Source organism: Etheostoma spectabile, chromosome 4 (assembly GCF_008692095.1).
Source record: "Etheostoma spectabile isolate EspeVRDwgs_2016 chromosome 4, UIUC_Espe_1.0, whole genome shotgun sequence".
NCBI classification, from domain to species: domain Eukaryota; kingdom Metazoa; phylum Chordata; class Actinopteri; order Perciformes; family Percidae; genus Etheostoma; species Etheostoma spectabile.
The window spans coordinates 22,625,532-22,640,641 of record NC_045736.1 but is presented as its reverse complement, the minus strand read 5'-3'; the positions used below and the strand labels follow the sequence as shown (position 1 = coordinate 22,640,641).

Genomic DNA, 15,110 nt, shown 5'->3' with positions numbered 1-15,110 from the left:
AGATTTATTTTATTCAAAATCATTTGATGTAATTTTCTGCAACATTCATCAGTAATGTGGGCTTGTACAAAATAAATCTGGTTTCAACATTGTTTTATCTTGAAGGCAAGTAAAGGCAAAACTGAGCATGGAAATGTTTGAAAGGACAGTACCAAGAATAAGCCAGTGGCCAATCGGTTCAAAGGGAAACTGTAAACATGAAAAGTCACGGAAATTACATTTTTTTGTTTTTCTCAAGTGATCAGATTTGGTCAGTGACTTGCTCCCCTTACTAGTATCAGCGCTCAAATGTCAACTGAAAACTGGAGCATGAAAAATATAACCTTTCTACATATAACTCCAGAATCCTATTTCAGAGCAGTTCATCAGTGCACTGCAATACGAAAAGTATTTAGATTGACAAAATTAACTAAAGACTTTCAAATTTTTTCTTTGCTCAGTTTTAACACTTTATGTTGTCTCTTGTGTGTTTAAGGCCGTGTTTACCTTCAGAAACTCTTGTTAAATGATGATGGAGAGAATGTCTTACTCGTAAGAAGAGTAAGAAAAGCTGTAAGGGATCGTGGTAGCAGTGTAACAATATATGCAGCTCTCTTGTGGAACCTGCTTAATGGTATTGCATAGCACCATGAAAGGGTACAGAGTTAGATGAAATTCAAGAGTTTCTGAAGGGGAAGAGGACTGGCTCTGCTTTTTAATACACTCTCCTGGAACTGGTTGATGAGACTGTGGACTTGGTAACAGTACCGCCATAACCACCAGACAAGCTGCTGCCACCATAGCCAAATCCACCGCTGGAGCTGGAGCTGGAGTATCCTGGAGCAGAAAAAAATGTGTTATCATTCATTCATCAATTTGTCAGTGTGGTCTGTTGGTTCAGGTATCACTATGTTGATTTATAAAGTCTGTAACTTACCACCACCTCCAGAGGACTGCTGCACGTGGATGGTTGCATTTGCGCCTCCGCTGGCTAGTCTATAGGTGGAATAATGACATGTTAGTGTCTCTATATATCTCTTTTTTTTCAAAGTTTTATTACATTTTGCTTTTGTACGAAGTACATTGTGTTACATTGACTTGTATGAAATGTGCTATAGAAATAAAGTTTGACTGATTGATTAATTCAGAGATGCAGCAGTCGTGAAACTTCATTAAATATTTAAGTTTATTGCACCTGGACTCCTCTCCTTCTAGCAGTTTCCTGTAGGTGGCGATTTCGATGTCCAGGGCCAGCTTGACATTCATCAGTTCCTGGTATTCGCGCACCTGGCGGGTCATGTCCTGCTTGGCTCTCTGCAGAGCATCCTCCAGGTCCTTAATGCGGAGCTTGGCATCCTTCACTGCCAACTCACCACGCTCCTCAGCCTCTGCAATCTGAGCCTCCAGGCTGGCCCTCTGTGGAAAATGATGTCACAGATGGTTTAACAATTGCAAATCCTCTTAAACAATGAAGTGTGTTAATAATAAGGCATCCTCCATGAGAAGGTCTCGTAATATACCTGTCCCTTGACGGCCTCAATCTCATTCTGAAGACGGGAGATCATGCGATTCAGCTCAGAAATCTCAGCCTTGGTTGTGCGCAGGTCGTCACCATACTGTCCGGCAGTGCTCTGCATCTCCTCATACTATTATGAAAATACATCAAGGTGTGTCAAAAAGATGATCCAGAAGGTTGAGAGAGGTGTTGCAAGTGTATATTAAAGACATGGGATGAACCTTAACTTTGTCTTTTACTCACCTTCTGTTTGTACCAGGTCTCTGCTTCAGCCTTGCTGCGGTTGGCAATGTCTTCATACTGAGCACGGACTTCAGCCACAATAGAATCCATGTCCAGGTTACGGCTGTTGTCCATCTCCACGACAACAGAGGTGTCCTTGATCTGGCTCTGCAGCTCACGAAGCTCCTACAGAACCAGCGGTTATTGTACAACAGTTATATCTTGACGTTTTTGATTAACACAATGAGTGAATGATTATCAGCTTTAACTCAATGGTTATCATAGTATTATGAAGTATTAGATATTATAGATACATACAGTCTCATAGACGGCCCTGAGGAAGTTAATCTCATCCTGAAGAGCATCAGCCTTGGCCTCCAGCTCCACCTTGTTCATGTAGGCAGCATCAACGTCCTGATGAAAATCAAGATAAATGTTAGAACTGGCCAGATTTGATCAAAACCTAAGATTAAAAACAATCATTGCCATCTTGATGTATTTGCACCTTCTTCAGGAGCACAAACTCGTTCTCTGCAGCAGCACGTTTGTTGATTTCATCTTCATACCTGTTGGAACACAAGTCCACTCTTTAGTAAATCTGCTCCATTTTGAATATCTGCTCATATCAAGGTACAGTATATGTTATAATTAGTGTGAATTTCTTGCAAGCACTCACTTCTTCTTGAAGTCCTCAACCAGGCCCTGCATGTTCCTCAGCTCTCCCTCCAGCTTGCCCTTCTCATTGCCCAGCCCATCGAGCTGTCTGCGCAGGTTGGCAATGTAAGCCTCAAACATGGCATCAATGTTGGAGCGGGTGGTGGTCTGGTCTTGCAGGAGGCTCCATTTGGTCTCCAGCATCTTGTTCTGCTGCTCCAGGAAACGGACCTGTGGAGACACAAAACCAGGGATGATTGTCAGATGTCTCCTCAAAAAGCCTTATCTATATAATAGCCAATAATTTGGCATGTAATACTGTAATTGATTAATTGACTATTTAAACTATTTTTTTTGTTTCTGGGCTCTTCTGGGCTTTTCAAATAATTTCATAATTTTTAATGGTAGCCACTGTACAAAAAAGTTTCCATTGTGGTATCAGGTTTCAAAAGGCCTCACCATTATCTGCAGGACTGTAGATAGCTACATATCTGAATTGCCACACCCTACTCATGATGGCATATCTATCTGTGTCCTTGCTGTTCAAGCTATTTAAATACCTAAAGATGTAAAAGGTTAAACTTAAGTTCTATATTGCTCCCAGATTATATATGTTCAAATCTTCCTTCTTAAAACAAAAAATATACTATTATAATACTATAATATGTTTCATGTGTGCGTGGCTTTAAGTGTTTCACCTCCTATTTGCCTATGAGTCATTCTGCATGCTCTGTTGAGCTATGAAGGCCACACAGTCACTCAAGCAACTAGGTGTGGCAGAGAAAGAAGAGAAAGCAGTGCAGAATTATGGGATGAATGCTTTGTTTTATGACTTTTTCCGTTCGCCAATTTACAGTGTTCAGAGAGTCTGCTCATGTGGCCTGCATGCAAATATTAACACAGACATGTGACTGCGAAATAAAAGGCAAATGAACGTAGATTTACTGATATGCACTTAGCATTCTCGTTGCCCATAACAACCAGGTGATAGGTGCAATGTTCAAATGAAAGACTCTGTACTCTGTGAGCATACAGTGCAGGTAGATCCCTATTTTCACTGCCAGTCTCCCAGGTAAGAGAAGGGCGAGTCACAGAAATATAATCCCCACCCATGTTTAGATAATGGGCAGAGAGGCCATCAAAGGGTTCAGACAGGGCGACAGGTTCCCTCAGGTAGATTTTGGAAGGAGTTGCCAGAGTGAGCACAATCAGCAATAGACTTTGAGATTTTTATAAACTTTCCCAATTCCAGAGGTTATTAAGGAACACAACATCACAGTGATAAGATTCACAGCTGCTTTGTTAGCTTTGCATCTGGGAAGCAGATTGCTGTTACTGTTCTATATGATAAAGTTAAGTTTCTGGTAATTTCTTTTCTTTTACAAGTTGAAGGAGAAACTTGAGCTGTAAGGACTAAATGTATCCCAGGAAGAGCATGCAGGTGGTCAGTACTAAGATAACGAGGCCTGCAGTAAATTGTACATAAGACAGTCACACAAAGCGTGCAGGAACTAACCTTGTCGATGAAGGAGGCGAAGCGGTTGTTGAGGGTCTTGATCTGATCCTTCTCCTGAGTGCGGACAACCTGGATGGTGGGGTCGATATCCAGGTTCAGGGGGGTCAGCAGGCTCTGGTTGACTTGGACAGCTGTGATCTGTGGAGCGATGAAGCCACCTCCTGTTTGGCTAGAAGTAAAGCCATAACTTCCAGAACCACCACCAAATCCACCACCCATTGATGACATACTAAAACCAAGACCACCAGCTCCCGCTCCAGCACCATAACTGGATCTTTTTACGGAGTAGCTGCTAACTGGTGCAAAGGACTTCCTGGTGCTGCTGCTAGAGCTGACTGAGTATGCCTTCCTCATGTTTGTAGTGGTAAATGTTATCAACGCTCTGAGAAGAGGAGAAGAGGAGATGAGCAGTCTTCAAAAGGAGAGCCGAGTCCCTCTGAGTGTCAGACTGCAGACTCAGCCGGCTTTTATGTCTGTGCCGAGGGAGTGGGAGGATCCTCTTCAGCCACTTCGACCTGTACTCTTACTTTTGCTGTCCACCCTCCTCTCCACTTCAGCCCACATGCCTCTGGCTATGAATGACAGGAGTGGCTAGTCTTGTAAAACAGGTAGGGAGGGATTGTCAGAAGATAAGCCTTGACACACCCTGCCCCAGGACAGGCTGAAGGGGAATAACAGGCTGAAGGGGGAGAGAGTATGAGAAAAATAAGTGTTAAAATGTTAAAATGTGGTTATGTAAGAAAAAAGAACCTTTCCCAAGTGTGTAACCTCTGTAGCCTGAAGTGGTCACACTACAGCCAAAGTATTTATAAGTCCAAACTTGAAAGGACATAACATTGTTAGTCTATTAGTCCCAAATAAAAGGTCACGATACTTGATAAAATACCACAAAACCGATCCAGGAGAGCCTCCTCATGCTGATGTCACCAACACCAAACAACAACAAAACTGGAAAGAGCAAAACTACCTTTCACTCACTTGATACCTTTATGCACGATCATTCCAACTATAAATGAGATTAAAAAAAAAATGTTTTTACAATTATTACTTGGAAATGTGCATGTCTCAGACAGTGCGTGCTTGTCGTCACGAAGACAGACACTCATTCGACTCTTTACATTTAGTCTGCAACTTTTGCTTTGCTTTTAACTTTTGTCTTGCATGTTGAAATCTGGACATTTAAAGCCATATGCATCAGTGGTTTTCTAGTCGACATAAACCAAACGTGGTTTAATTAACAAAGGACTAAACTGCAAGCATTAAGTATTACTAAGAGTCATCCAACTTATTGCCTTAGGCAGATTTATATCTCATTAGATTGTTGATGTACAGATAGCAGAAAAAGATGTCTTTAATGCTTCCAGAAAGTTACATGTCTTATACAGTATGATAGGTTTTGTTTTGTCAGAGCATTCTTATTCTAGTGAAAACAATGCACATGAATAAATGATGTGCATCACGGATGAAGTGGTTGTTTTCTAACTTGATACATTTCACCACACAGAGTTCAATACTCCAATACTACCTCACTTGTTACTCTCTACTGCACCTTTGGTGTGGTGAAATGTACATTTACCTAAGTACTGTACTTAAGTATCATTTTGAGGTGCGTATTTCCATTTTATACAACTGTAATGCTTTGACTCCACCACAATTCAGAGGGACATATTGCACTTTGACATTACTACTTTGCAGGTTTAACTTGTCAATACTGATGTATGTTATGATATTATAAGTTAAAATACTTAGCAGTACATAAACTAACTAAAATCAGCTCTATATTTACAGCTGCAACATTAAAGTGATTTATACTTAAATGCATCAATTATTATAATACAGAACATGTTTATCTTTCACTTAAGTCAGAGTTTGAATACAGAACTTTTACTTACTTAGTAACAGACTATTTCTACACTCTAGTATTAGTACCCTTACTTGAGTAAAGATCTGAATTCTTCTTCCACCACTGGTGGTGAGGCCTGCATTTTTCCCTTCTTCCCCATTTTCACATGCACATGCCTTTAATTTCTACCATGGTGTGGAACTTTACTCTAAAGCTCAAATCTCTGCTGTCCAACAGCTATTTGGAGAGAAGTGATGCGCTAGTTTTGCCGCTGACTAACTCTGGAGAACTGCACCAAACTCAATGACAAACAGAGAATTGTGTGATGTTTAACTTATCAATCACTCACCCACCCATATACATGCAGACACCTGTATCTCTCACACTGCTGTGCCAGATTTTAACACCAGTACTCAATGCACATGTGTAAGTGCCAATAGACCACAACCACACAATAGCGACGGGCATGCCGGGTGAGGCTGAAGCAACTGAACGTGCAACGCCTCATTCACCAAGTTAAAAGATAATGTTGCCAGATGTGTAAGATGATGATGTGCATGAGGATTTTGCATGGGTTTATGAATCTTGAGTAATACATTAAAATGTGGCTGTGTGTTAATAGGTGTGGCAGGTTGAGGATGATTAGTTCTTGTAGTCTCTAACAATTCTGCATCCATTTGTTAATTTGTGTGCATTATTTCTTAAGGGAATGTGAATTGTCTAAAAGCATTTGACTGGCATGTAGAAAATACTCCAACAAAATAGGTAATTTGCCTCATCAAGATTTAATTTTTTGTATCACACATATGCACAAACACAAATGGGCATAAGGCTGCATCATTGCACAATTATGCAACTCTCTGGCACTTCAATGTCTGTTTTCATTGCTGTGGATCTTGCACTTTGGATACTATTTTATTGTGGGTTTCTTCAGGCTATGAATTGCGCATTGCTTGTCAGACCTTCAAGTGTTGTGTACGGGTGGCTCACACAGACACACACACAAATACACACAAAAAAAGAAATATGTCTGTAAATCAAATCAAGGAAAGTCAATGAATAACTTGAAAGAGAAGAAAAGCTGCAGATCAAATTGTAACTTTTACTTATGCCACACTAAGTGACAGCATATCCTCTATCTTTTTCTATCTCCTTTTTTAAAATTTAAATCTACACATACTTGATCATTTTTGTTGACTCTTTCAGTTGCTTACTTTGTTGGTACTATTGAAAAACAAAGTAATAATAATATAACATAACATTCTCTTTAAGCCCAATGAAAGCGTTACCACCTCCCCCTCTACGACTACTCTGATAGGCTTTGGCTTTCCCATACCACAATACATTCTCTGTGAAGTGACAAAATTATATCGGAACAACACATTCTCACTCTCATTGCGTCAAAAAGTGACGCTTGGTCCAATGCCTTTGGCATTTGTTATTGACGCAAAAAATCTCCTTTAGCGTCATATCTAGACACGCTTAGCAGGGACTCTTGGCGTCACTTTTTGACGCTCCGGGTTTGGACATACAATTAACTAATATGCAGCACAAGAAAGGGACAGTTATGTTTAGGAAAGGATTGTGGGTGGGGTTACAAAACGCAAGTTTCAGGGACACAAACCCCAGTCTCTTTGGTGAAAGTCCTGTGTTGTTTGACCCATCCCCCACCCCAACCGACCTCTTTATGTGGTGTCCATACTACTAACTACCGTTGTCACTCTTATTACTACATCATCTCACAGCACTGCAGTCAAGCTGCTCTGCCCGGTGCGTTCCATACAGGTGCCCAAGGGGGATTTTTGCGTCTGTATCAGACGCTGAGAGCCACTGAACAAGTGTCAAATATTTAACAAGCTGGGAGTGAGAACAGTTTGATCAAAAAATACTTTCAGTCATTATTTTTACAGATAAATTACTAAAGGTGTCATTTCAGCTTAAAAAGCTAATGTGAATAAAGTCTGTGCAAAAGCTTTGCACCAAAATGCTACAAAGAATTAGTGCTTTGTGACTTCATTCCTTATCAAAACAAAACAAACAAAACTAGGTCACTTGATGTTACCTGCTTAGACTCTCCTGTTGTACCGCTGCAGTGTATGTGAACTGGGTGTGGACCCTTTACAATAGGCTATCTGTAGTTTGGTAATCCATGCTTCTTTATACTAAAAATGTGAATGAACAGGTAGCCATGCAGAAAACTGAAATGATACTGACTGATTCAGTGATGCCACTAGTCAGACTTTGCAGTGTGACTGAAAGCTGTGTTTAATCTGTGAATTGATTTAACAGTTTGTACCGATCCGCATGTCTGTAGTATGTAATTTATGACTAGTTTGTTGTGGCAACACCGGACGTTCTTTTCTTTGCATTCTTCATTTTACAGTACAGAAATAAATTGAAGTATTCATTTCAGTCTTCAGGGGTGCATTTTAAAAGCCGGGTTAGGTCAAAGGTCAAATAGATGCCTCTCGCTCCTCCATTTGAAATTTATGTAACATAAAACCAACTTACATTTGTGCTGTGGGAGTACAGTATACTCTAAGACACACAAACAGTTGGATGTAGCTGCTGCCCTCATATTATCTTAACATTTGTTGCACTTGTCTTGAAAACTGAAACGCAGGCACCTCTAAAAGAATTTGTTTTAATAAAAGTAGACAATGAAAGTGTTGTTTTACTGTTGTCAATTTCTTCTAAGCCAAAGGCCACTGCCTGACACTGACTTGCACATGTCAAGTTTTAAATGGCATCCTGTCTCTGGCTTAAGGTGATGAGATCTTAACTTTTCTTTGCTGTTTTAACAGCTTTGCCTTTAGATGCTAAAACCTGTTGAACAGCTTCAGCCTCCCATGTCTTGGGGGGATTTACTTTTCTTTCTTGCTTGTTGAAATTCAGTTGAAGTTAACATGATTAACATAAAACATCATCTGTAGTTATTAATGCATTAGTCTGGTAAAACAAGAGTGGCAAGTAATCACTTTCCACAGCTATTTCCATTACTAATTAAAATTATAGGCTACCACTACTTGTTGCTAAACATTTCTGAGAACATAGCTTTTTCAAATTCTCCTAGGTTGTTAATCCAGTCACCGTTCATATCTGATGTGCATCATCGTTGGGTGGAAAACATTCTTGTCAAATTTAGTCACAAGTTGTGATAGTCTGAAAGAACTTGAATCTTTGCAAACATATTTTATGACTCCCACTTTTGAAATACAACAGATGAGAAGAACCAAAAACTTTCAGATAATTTGACCAATCACAGTAAAAACGAAATGCTATTTTTTAAATTATTTTATATAATTATTGAGCTTACAGTTAACATTTCTTTCTTTCTTCATTTGAAAGAGCATTACCTTTGAAGGAACCTTCAAATTCTTTGTCCAGTGTTAGATAGCTAGCTAGATAGATAGATAGATGCTTTATTCATTCCGAAGGAAATTTTAGGCATTCAGTAGCAAGTCAATCATAACACAACAAACACATATATCACACATACCTAAGAATGAAAATAAAATTAAAAATTGAAAATCACTCAGAGAGACAGACTCATGCTGAAAAGTCAATTTCTCCCCTCCCCCCAGTGTATGTTAAGCATAGTTTATCTCCATGGCCCATTATAGCACACTTTACCTATGCTATGCGTTGCTATATTTCTGTATTTTTCTACTGTAACATGACAAAAGGGGGTTACAATACTGTGTTTACTAGAAGTTCATTACAGCAAAGTTCAGGAAGTTCAGAAGCCAAAAGTCCTATCAGATCATAAAAAGAATAATCAACAAACACAAAAGAAAACAAATCTGAAGCCTTTGGCCACACAACCACACCCCTCCATGCTTGTTTTGGCGTCCTCTTAAGGTTGTGGGTGTTTTCACGAGGAAGTGTTGTTGGATTGGATTTTAATCTGGGCCCCGCAGTTTCACTACCTGCAAAAGGGTACACACCCTTACAATACAGCAGCCGCAATTCATACATGGAAATATCTTGTGTAGGCCAAGTGAAGAGAATGTGGTTAATCTGCAATGATTGTAAAGAATAAAAAGTAACAATGAGCATGTCATGGAATGTGCTGCTGCATTGCAGAGTTTCCAGTACCGATTATAGACAGGGTTGTAAAATCAACAGTTTGTTGACATGCTAACATGCTTCCAAACACTGTTTGTTTAAAAATTACCATAAGATATTACTTTACAATTCTGTACTTTAACACCTTGCTCATAGCCCACACACCGAGCCAGGCATGGGAACTCTGGCACAAACTGCAGTCTGGCTGTATGACTCATTCTCTGTCAGACAGGGAAGATAATGCAAGTTGTCTAGCCAAACAAAAACCTAGCAACAGTATCAAACTGTTGCTTGTGTGAGAGAGCATTTGACAACACATGCTCCTGCATGAAGTCCAGTATCTTTGGTTGTACAGTGTTTTTTCTGGTTTTGTGTTTTCTTTGTTTACACAGTTGTGCTACATTGATCATCATCAATTTTGTTGACAAAGGATTAGGAAATAAAGAGTCACTTTCAAAGAATAAAAAATGAGAGCTTGCGTCTTTCTTTGCATTGATGAAACTTTTTTTTTTTTTTCGATATAACGTTTGTCAGTTGTATTGTTGTTGTTTTTAATTATGCTAGAGGTAGGGCTTTATGTAGGACTATGTTGCTATGTCGATCTCCAACTTTTGCTGAAACAGCTCATGAACTGTTGAGTGGATTGCCATGAACTTTGTACAGATATTTAAGGTCCCTAAAGAGAACATTTCAATGACTCTGTTGATCCCATCATTTTACATCTGGCATAATCCCAGATCAAAGTTTTAATTTGCCCAATACTTTGGTTTATGACATAACATCAGCATGTTAGCGCCTGCATTGACCAATCAAATAAGTAAAAGCCATTCCTGGTGAGTTATTTTGTGACTTGAACTGCATACGACTACTGTTTACCACCGTGATAATTTTCCAGAGTTGCAATAATCCAGTCTCAAACCCCTTAGGAGTGTTAATCTATTATTTTCTATAATCTATATTTTTTCATTTTTATTTGAAGTGACATTGAAACACAATATTCATTGATTATTTGCTATTTTTGATTATTGTGAGACATTCTGATTTCCATTCTTTGAGTTGGCTGTAGCACTGGGCTGTCATCATAGCACACACATAACCCAATCAATCAGAGGTTCAGTACTATCTCTTGCCTCACAGTGACTCAACATAGCAATCTAAAGAAGTCATGCACTTGCCTTGGTCTACACATTCATCACCAGTTTCAACAGAAATTGTAAAAGTGTTAAAAGGGTGTGGCCACTCAGTATTAGAGCTGAAGATCTTAGGCTTAATTTCTCTCATTTTAGACCGGATTGTGCCAGGCTTGGGCTTACGCTCGGGGTTGTGAGGTAAATGAGAGGAATAAATTATGTTAAAAAATCTGTAAATGACTCATTCTTGACAAAAGGCAAACAGGCTTTGTGCTTGTGAACATTTGAATAATGTCTGTAAACGGGTTTGAGCTTTTAAAAGCTGTCTATCAAAATGTACTTGTTGGGCTCGGCCTGAATTCTGTCAGGCTTGGGCCATGTCAGGCCTAACTGGGCCATGGGCCATGTCAGGCCCAATCACATCTCTACTCAGTAGATACTAAGTCAACACAGTCATGAGTTGAAGGACCTTATAGGGTGTGAAACCCTATAGTGTTGCAACTGGCCCTCCTGTGCGTTAGAGCTCAGAAAGTTATGGACATGATATGTAGCTGATTATGACATAATCACAATGACGTGGGTTATTTACAAGATTACACTTTCACTGAAACATATGTTGTCTAATGTAGAGGTTCATCTTAGAGAAGCAATTTTGATGTTTGCATTCAAGCAGGCATTTTGAGGTAAAGCAGATTACTGTAAATGGTACACTTTCTGAATGTTTGGAAACAGTTGCGTACAATATATAAAGAAAATAACTCATAAATCTGTTTCTACAACATTCTTTTCACAGAATTCACTATAAGAGATGTGTAGTCACCTTTTCATAGTGTTGCTGCAGTGCCTAGCAACCACTGCCTTGTCATTACACATACTGCCTTGTCGTGTGTGTGTGTTTGTGTGTGTGTGTGTGTGCGTGTGTGTGTCCGTGCATGTGCCTGTGTGTTACAGTGTGGTTTGTATGTCCAGATATTTTGTACCACTCAATGTCAGTCGTGTGAGAATCTGTGAGAAGAAATAAATATATAGTTCACTTATTGAAATATGGTGTAAATTATACTCTAAAAAAAGGGAAGGGGGTGGCAATAGAGAACTGCAGCCTCTAACAGGAGACTACTTGGCACACACCTCTATACTTGCAAGTTTGAGCCGGTGAAAGAAAAGTGAGAATGTGTCATCAAACCACCCCACCCTTTTAACCTCCTTATGACATGTATTACAGTAGAAAATGATTAACTTTTGTTCATACCACACTCCAACAGGAGTTGTTGCCAACAGGAAGCCAGCACTTTGCTGTTGGCAAACGTGACAGCACAATTGTTTAAAGGTTGGAATAAATGCATTACAGTCTACTGGGGGGTTAGAAGAGACATGGTTGCACTCTTTAAGACAAGAAAAGGGTATGTATATACACTGAAGGTAGAAGGTGGTAATCAAACCATGTTAAACCTCATCTAAAAACACACCAACCCAAACCTGTTTTAAAGTTTCTCTCCCTATTTAAGAAATAACTTTATTTAAGCCTGATCAATCACAAACTATTTTATTGATGATCTTTGGATTCAACATGAAATTGTTAAGGTAGGTATGTATTGGATGCAAGCCATGCTGAAAGAATGCTTCCCCTTAGAAGCTTATTCCATTCATAATAGACTTTTTTTGATAGATGGTGTTTAAAGCAAGACCCAAGGTATAATTGACAACATCCTCATCCACACTAACATAATTTTAGGGTGCTGCCACAAACATGCACCTTGTTAAATTAGAACTTTTAACAAGTGTGTTTTGATTGCGCAAAAGTTATAATTTCTCTGCACATTTTTAAAGATATAAATTATACTTGGTAATGGTAAATCTCTTAAAGAGAAAGCCGTTATTTTGACTTTAACTAGTGTTCAAAGTGTATGCATGACCAGGAGAATTTAGTCTGTCACACCCGTGCATTCTTTTGAATGAAAGTTACTGTATGAAAGAAAGACAAACAGAGGGCGTGTTTGTGCACACCCTCAAGCATTTTTTATCAGAGTTGGGAATCTGGGATTGACTTTGCAGGACAGCACCTAACCTCAAGTATCTCACAGTGTTGTGTGCAGATCATACAACTGTAACACCCTGGGCACATCTTTTATGGTGGTTACAGCAGCAAGTTACTCAATCATGATGATTGAGCTGTATTTCACCACATCTTTGTCACTTTTTGACACATAATTTGCATGCAGAAAGTCTCGGTAGCCAATTATAAAATATTTGCACAGCAATACAACAAAAATATTTTTTTTCTTCTTTTTTTATGGGAATAGGTTAGTGATCTTTTGTTGTGTCCAAAAAGCTTTTCTTTTATAATGAATTATTTGGACAGAAAAAATAGGGTAATGCAACTTTGCCTCTGTGCTGTTATCCTATCTGTGGAGTAAAATAGCGATTGATCTAACAATTTGTGATTGGCAAACTGTCAAGTTGTGATTCCAAGTAACTCTTGAAACATCTCTGGAGGTTGGATACCATCTACCCTTTAGAGTGCTACACCCTCTGGGCAGGGCTGCTTAGTTCTGTCAGATCATTTCTTAGATAAATAGTTGGAACCAGACTGGGCCAGCTGACAGGTTGGTCCAGCTGTCAGGTGCCCCAGAGCTATGCAAGAATTTAACAAAAAGGATCTTTCTACTACCGCCTTCAAGAGATGCCCTGCAGGGACTGAACTTGTCAGTTTCATGACAGATGATCCTTAAACCAGCGAGCGTCTTTGACAATAGGTAATAGAAACCAAACAGGAATGTTTAGAAAGATTGAGTGGGGCGCAGCAGTGAAGATTTGTTTAACCTCCTAAAGAGGTTTGGACTTTGTTTCTTCCCATTGTGTATCAATTAGTTAGTTCATATTAAGTGCTCAAGGCACACAGCACTTGGCAGTGTCATCACCAACAAACTACTCCTATGATGGAATACATGACCCCTTATGCACTTTTACAACCTAGCAGTCTAGTCAGGCTTTTTGAAATGCCCAGGTCTTCTCCCTCTGTCAGGGCTACTGTTGATATATTGTTTTGTAGGGACTGTATCTCCATAACCATCATTGCATCTTACCTTTATTCTTCCCCCCCACCATCCCTGCATCTACCTATGCACCCCTGACATTTACAATACTGCTTGGCTGTTTTCACATGTTAGTGTACTTTCCCATGTGAGTTGACTGACTAAACTTAATTTAAGAATATGAACCACATGAACACAATATTAACTATACTAGTTAATATCTTAATTGTTACGCCTCTGAGAAAATAAGGGACCCAGAAGCAAAGAGCAGGCAGGGGAAAGTTGACCTAGAGGATTTTTTTTGACCAACAAAACCAAGTTCACATGAACAAAGGGAGTCCCGAGTACAGCAGGCAAAAACTTCATCCAGAAAGTAGCTGACAAGAAAACAGGGACCCCAAACAGTCAAAAGCAAAAATGTCCAAAAAACAGCCCAGGGAGGGCGGAGAGGGTCCAGAGGAGGCACAGAGTCAATGGGGTGAAAACCGATGACAGCAAAACCCCTCTGGAGGCCAAGTTGGACGTGAAACGCCCGAGGCGGAGAAGGTAGATCCCCTCAGGCGGCCGAACAGGTCGGTGAAGGTGGAGCCCCTCTTGCGACCGAGCAGGACGTTGAGGGCTCTGAGGCGGACAAGGCTGAGGCCCTCTGGAGGCCCACATGTCGGCAAAAGTGAGGCCCCTCAGGTGGCCGACCAGGTCAGCAAAGGTAGAGGCCCTCTGGCGGCCAAACAAGATGTTGAGGGCTCTGAGGCGGCTGTTGGCGAAGGCAAATCCCCTCTGGAGGCCGTCTGCAAAAGCAAAACCCCTCAGGAGGCCGAGCATGACGTTGAGGGCTCTGAGGCGGCGATGGTGAATCCCCTCTGCAGGCTGTCAGCAAAGGCTGAGCCCCTCTGGAGGCCCAACAGGTCGGCAAAGGTAGAGCAACCGAGCAGGACGTTGAGAGCTCTGAGGCGGCCGGCGGCAAAGGGAACAGGGCTAGGCCTGGGGAAAAGGTAGAACACATTAGACTATCACACAAGTGGGAAAACTAAAAGACAGGAGACAGAAAACAAGACCGTCAAAATAAAACAGGAAACAAAGCAAAATACAAAACAGAAAAACAGACTTGCAAAATAAGACAAAACACCAAAACCATTAAATTAATCCTAAA

General features: G+C 40.1%; 1 protein-coding gene across 1 annotated transcript; it reads right to left on the bottom strand.

Annotated features, from left to right (window-relative positions):
• On the bottom strand, positions 1-4,241 carry LOC116687849 (keratin, type II cytoskeletal 8). The gene is made up of 9 exons (XM_032513524.1): positions 3,888-4,241; positions 2,394-2,602; positions 2,223-2,283; positions 2,036-2,131; positions 1,739-1,903; positions 1,500-1,625; positions 1,175-1,395; positions 917-975; positions 1-816 (listed from the first exon to the last, which is right to left on the bottom strand). The coding sequence occupies exons 1-9, from the start codon at positions 4,239-4,241 to the stop codon at positions 695-697; spliced, it is 1,413 nt and encodes a 470-aa protein (XP_032369415.1). The 3' UTR covers positions 1-694.
• Positions 4,242-15,110: the final 10,869 nt, after the last annotated feature.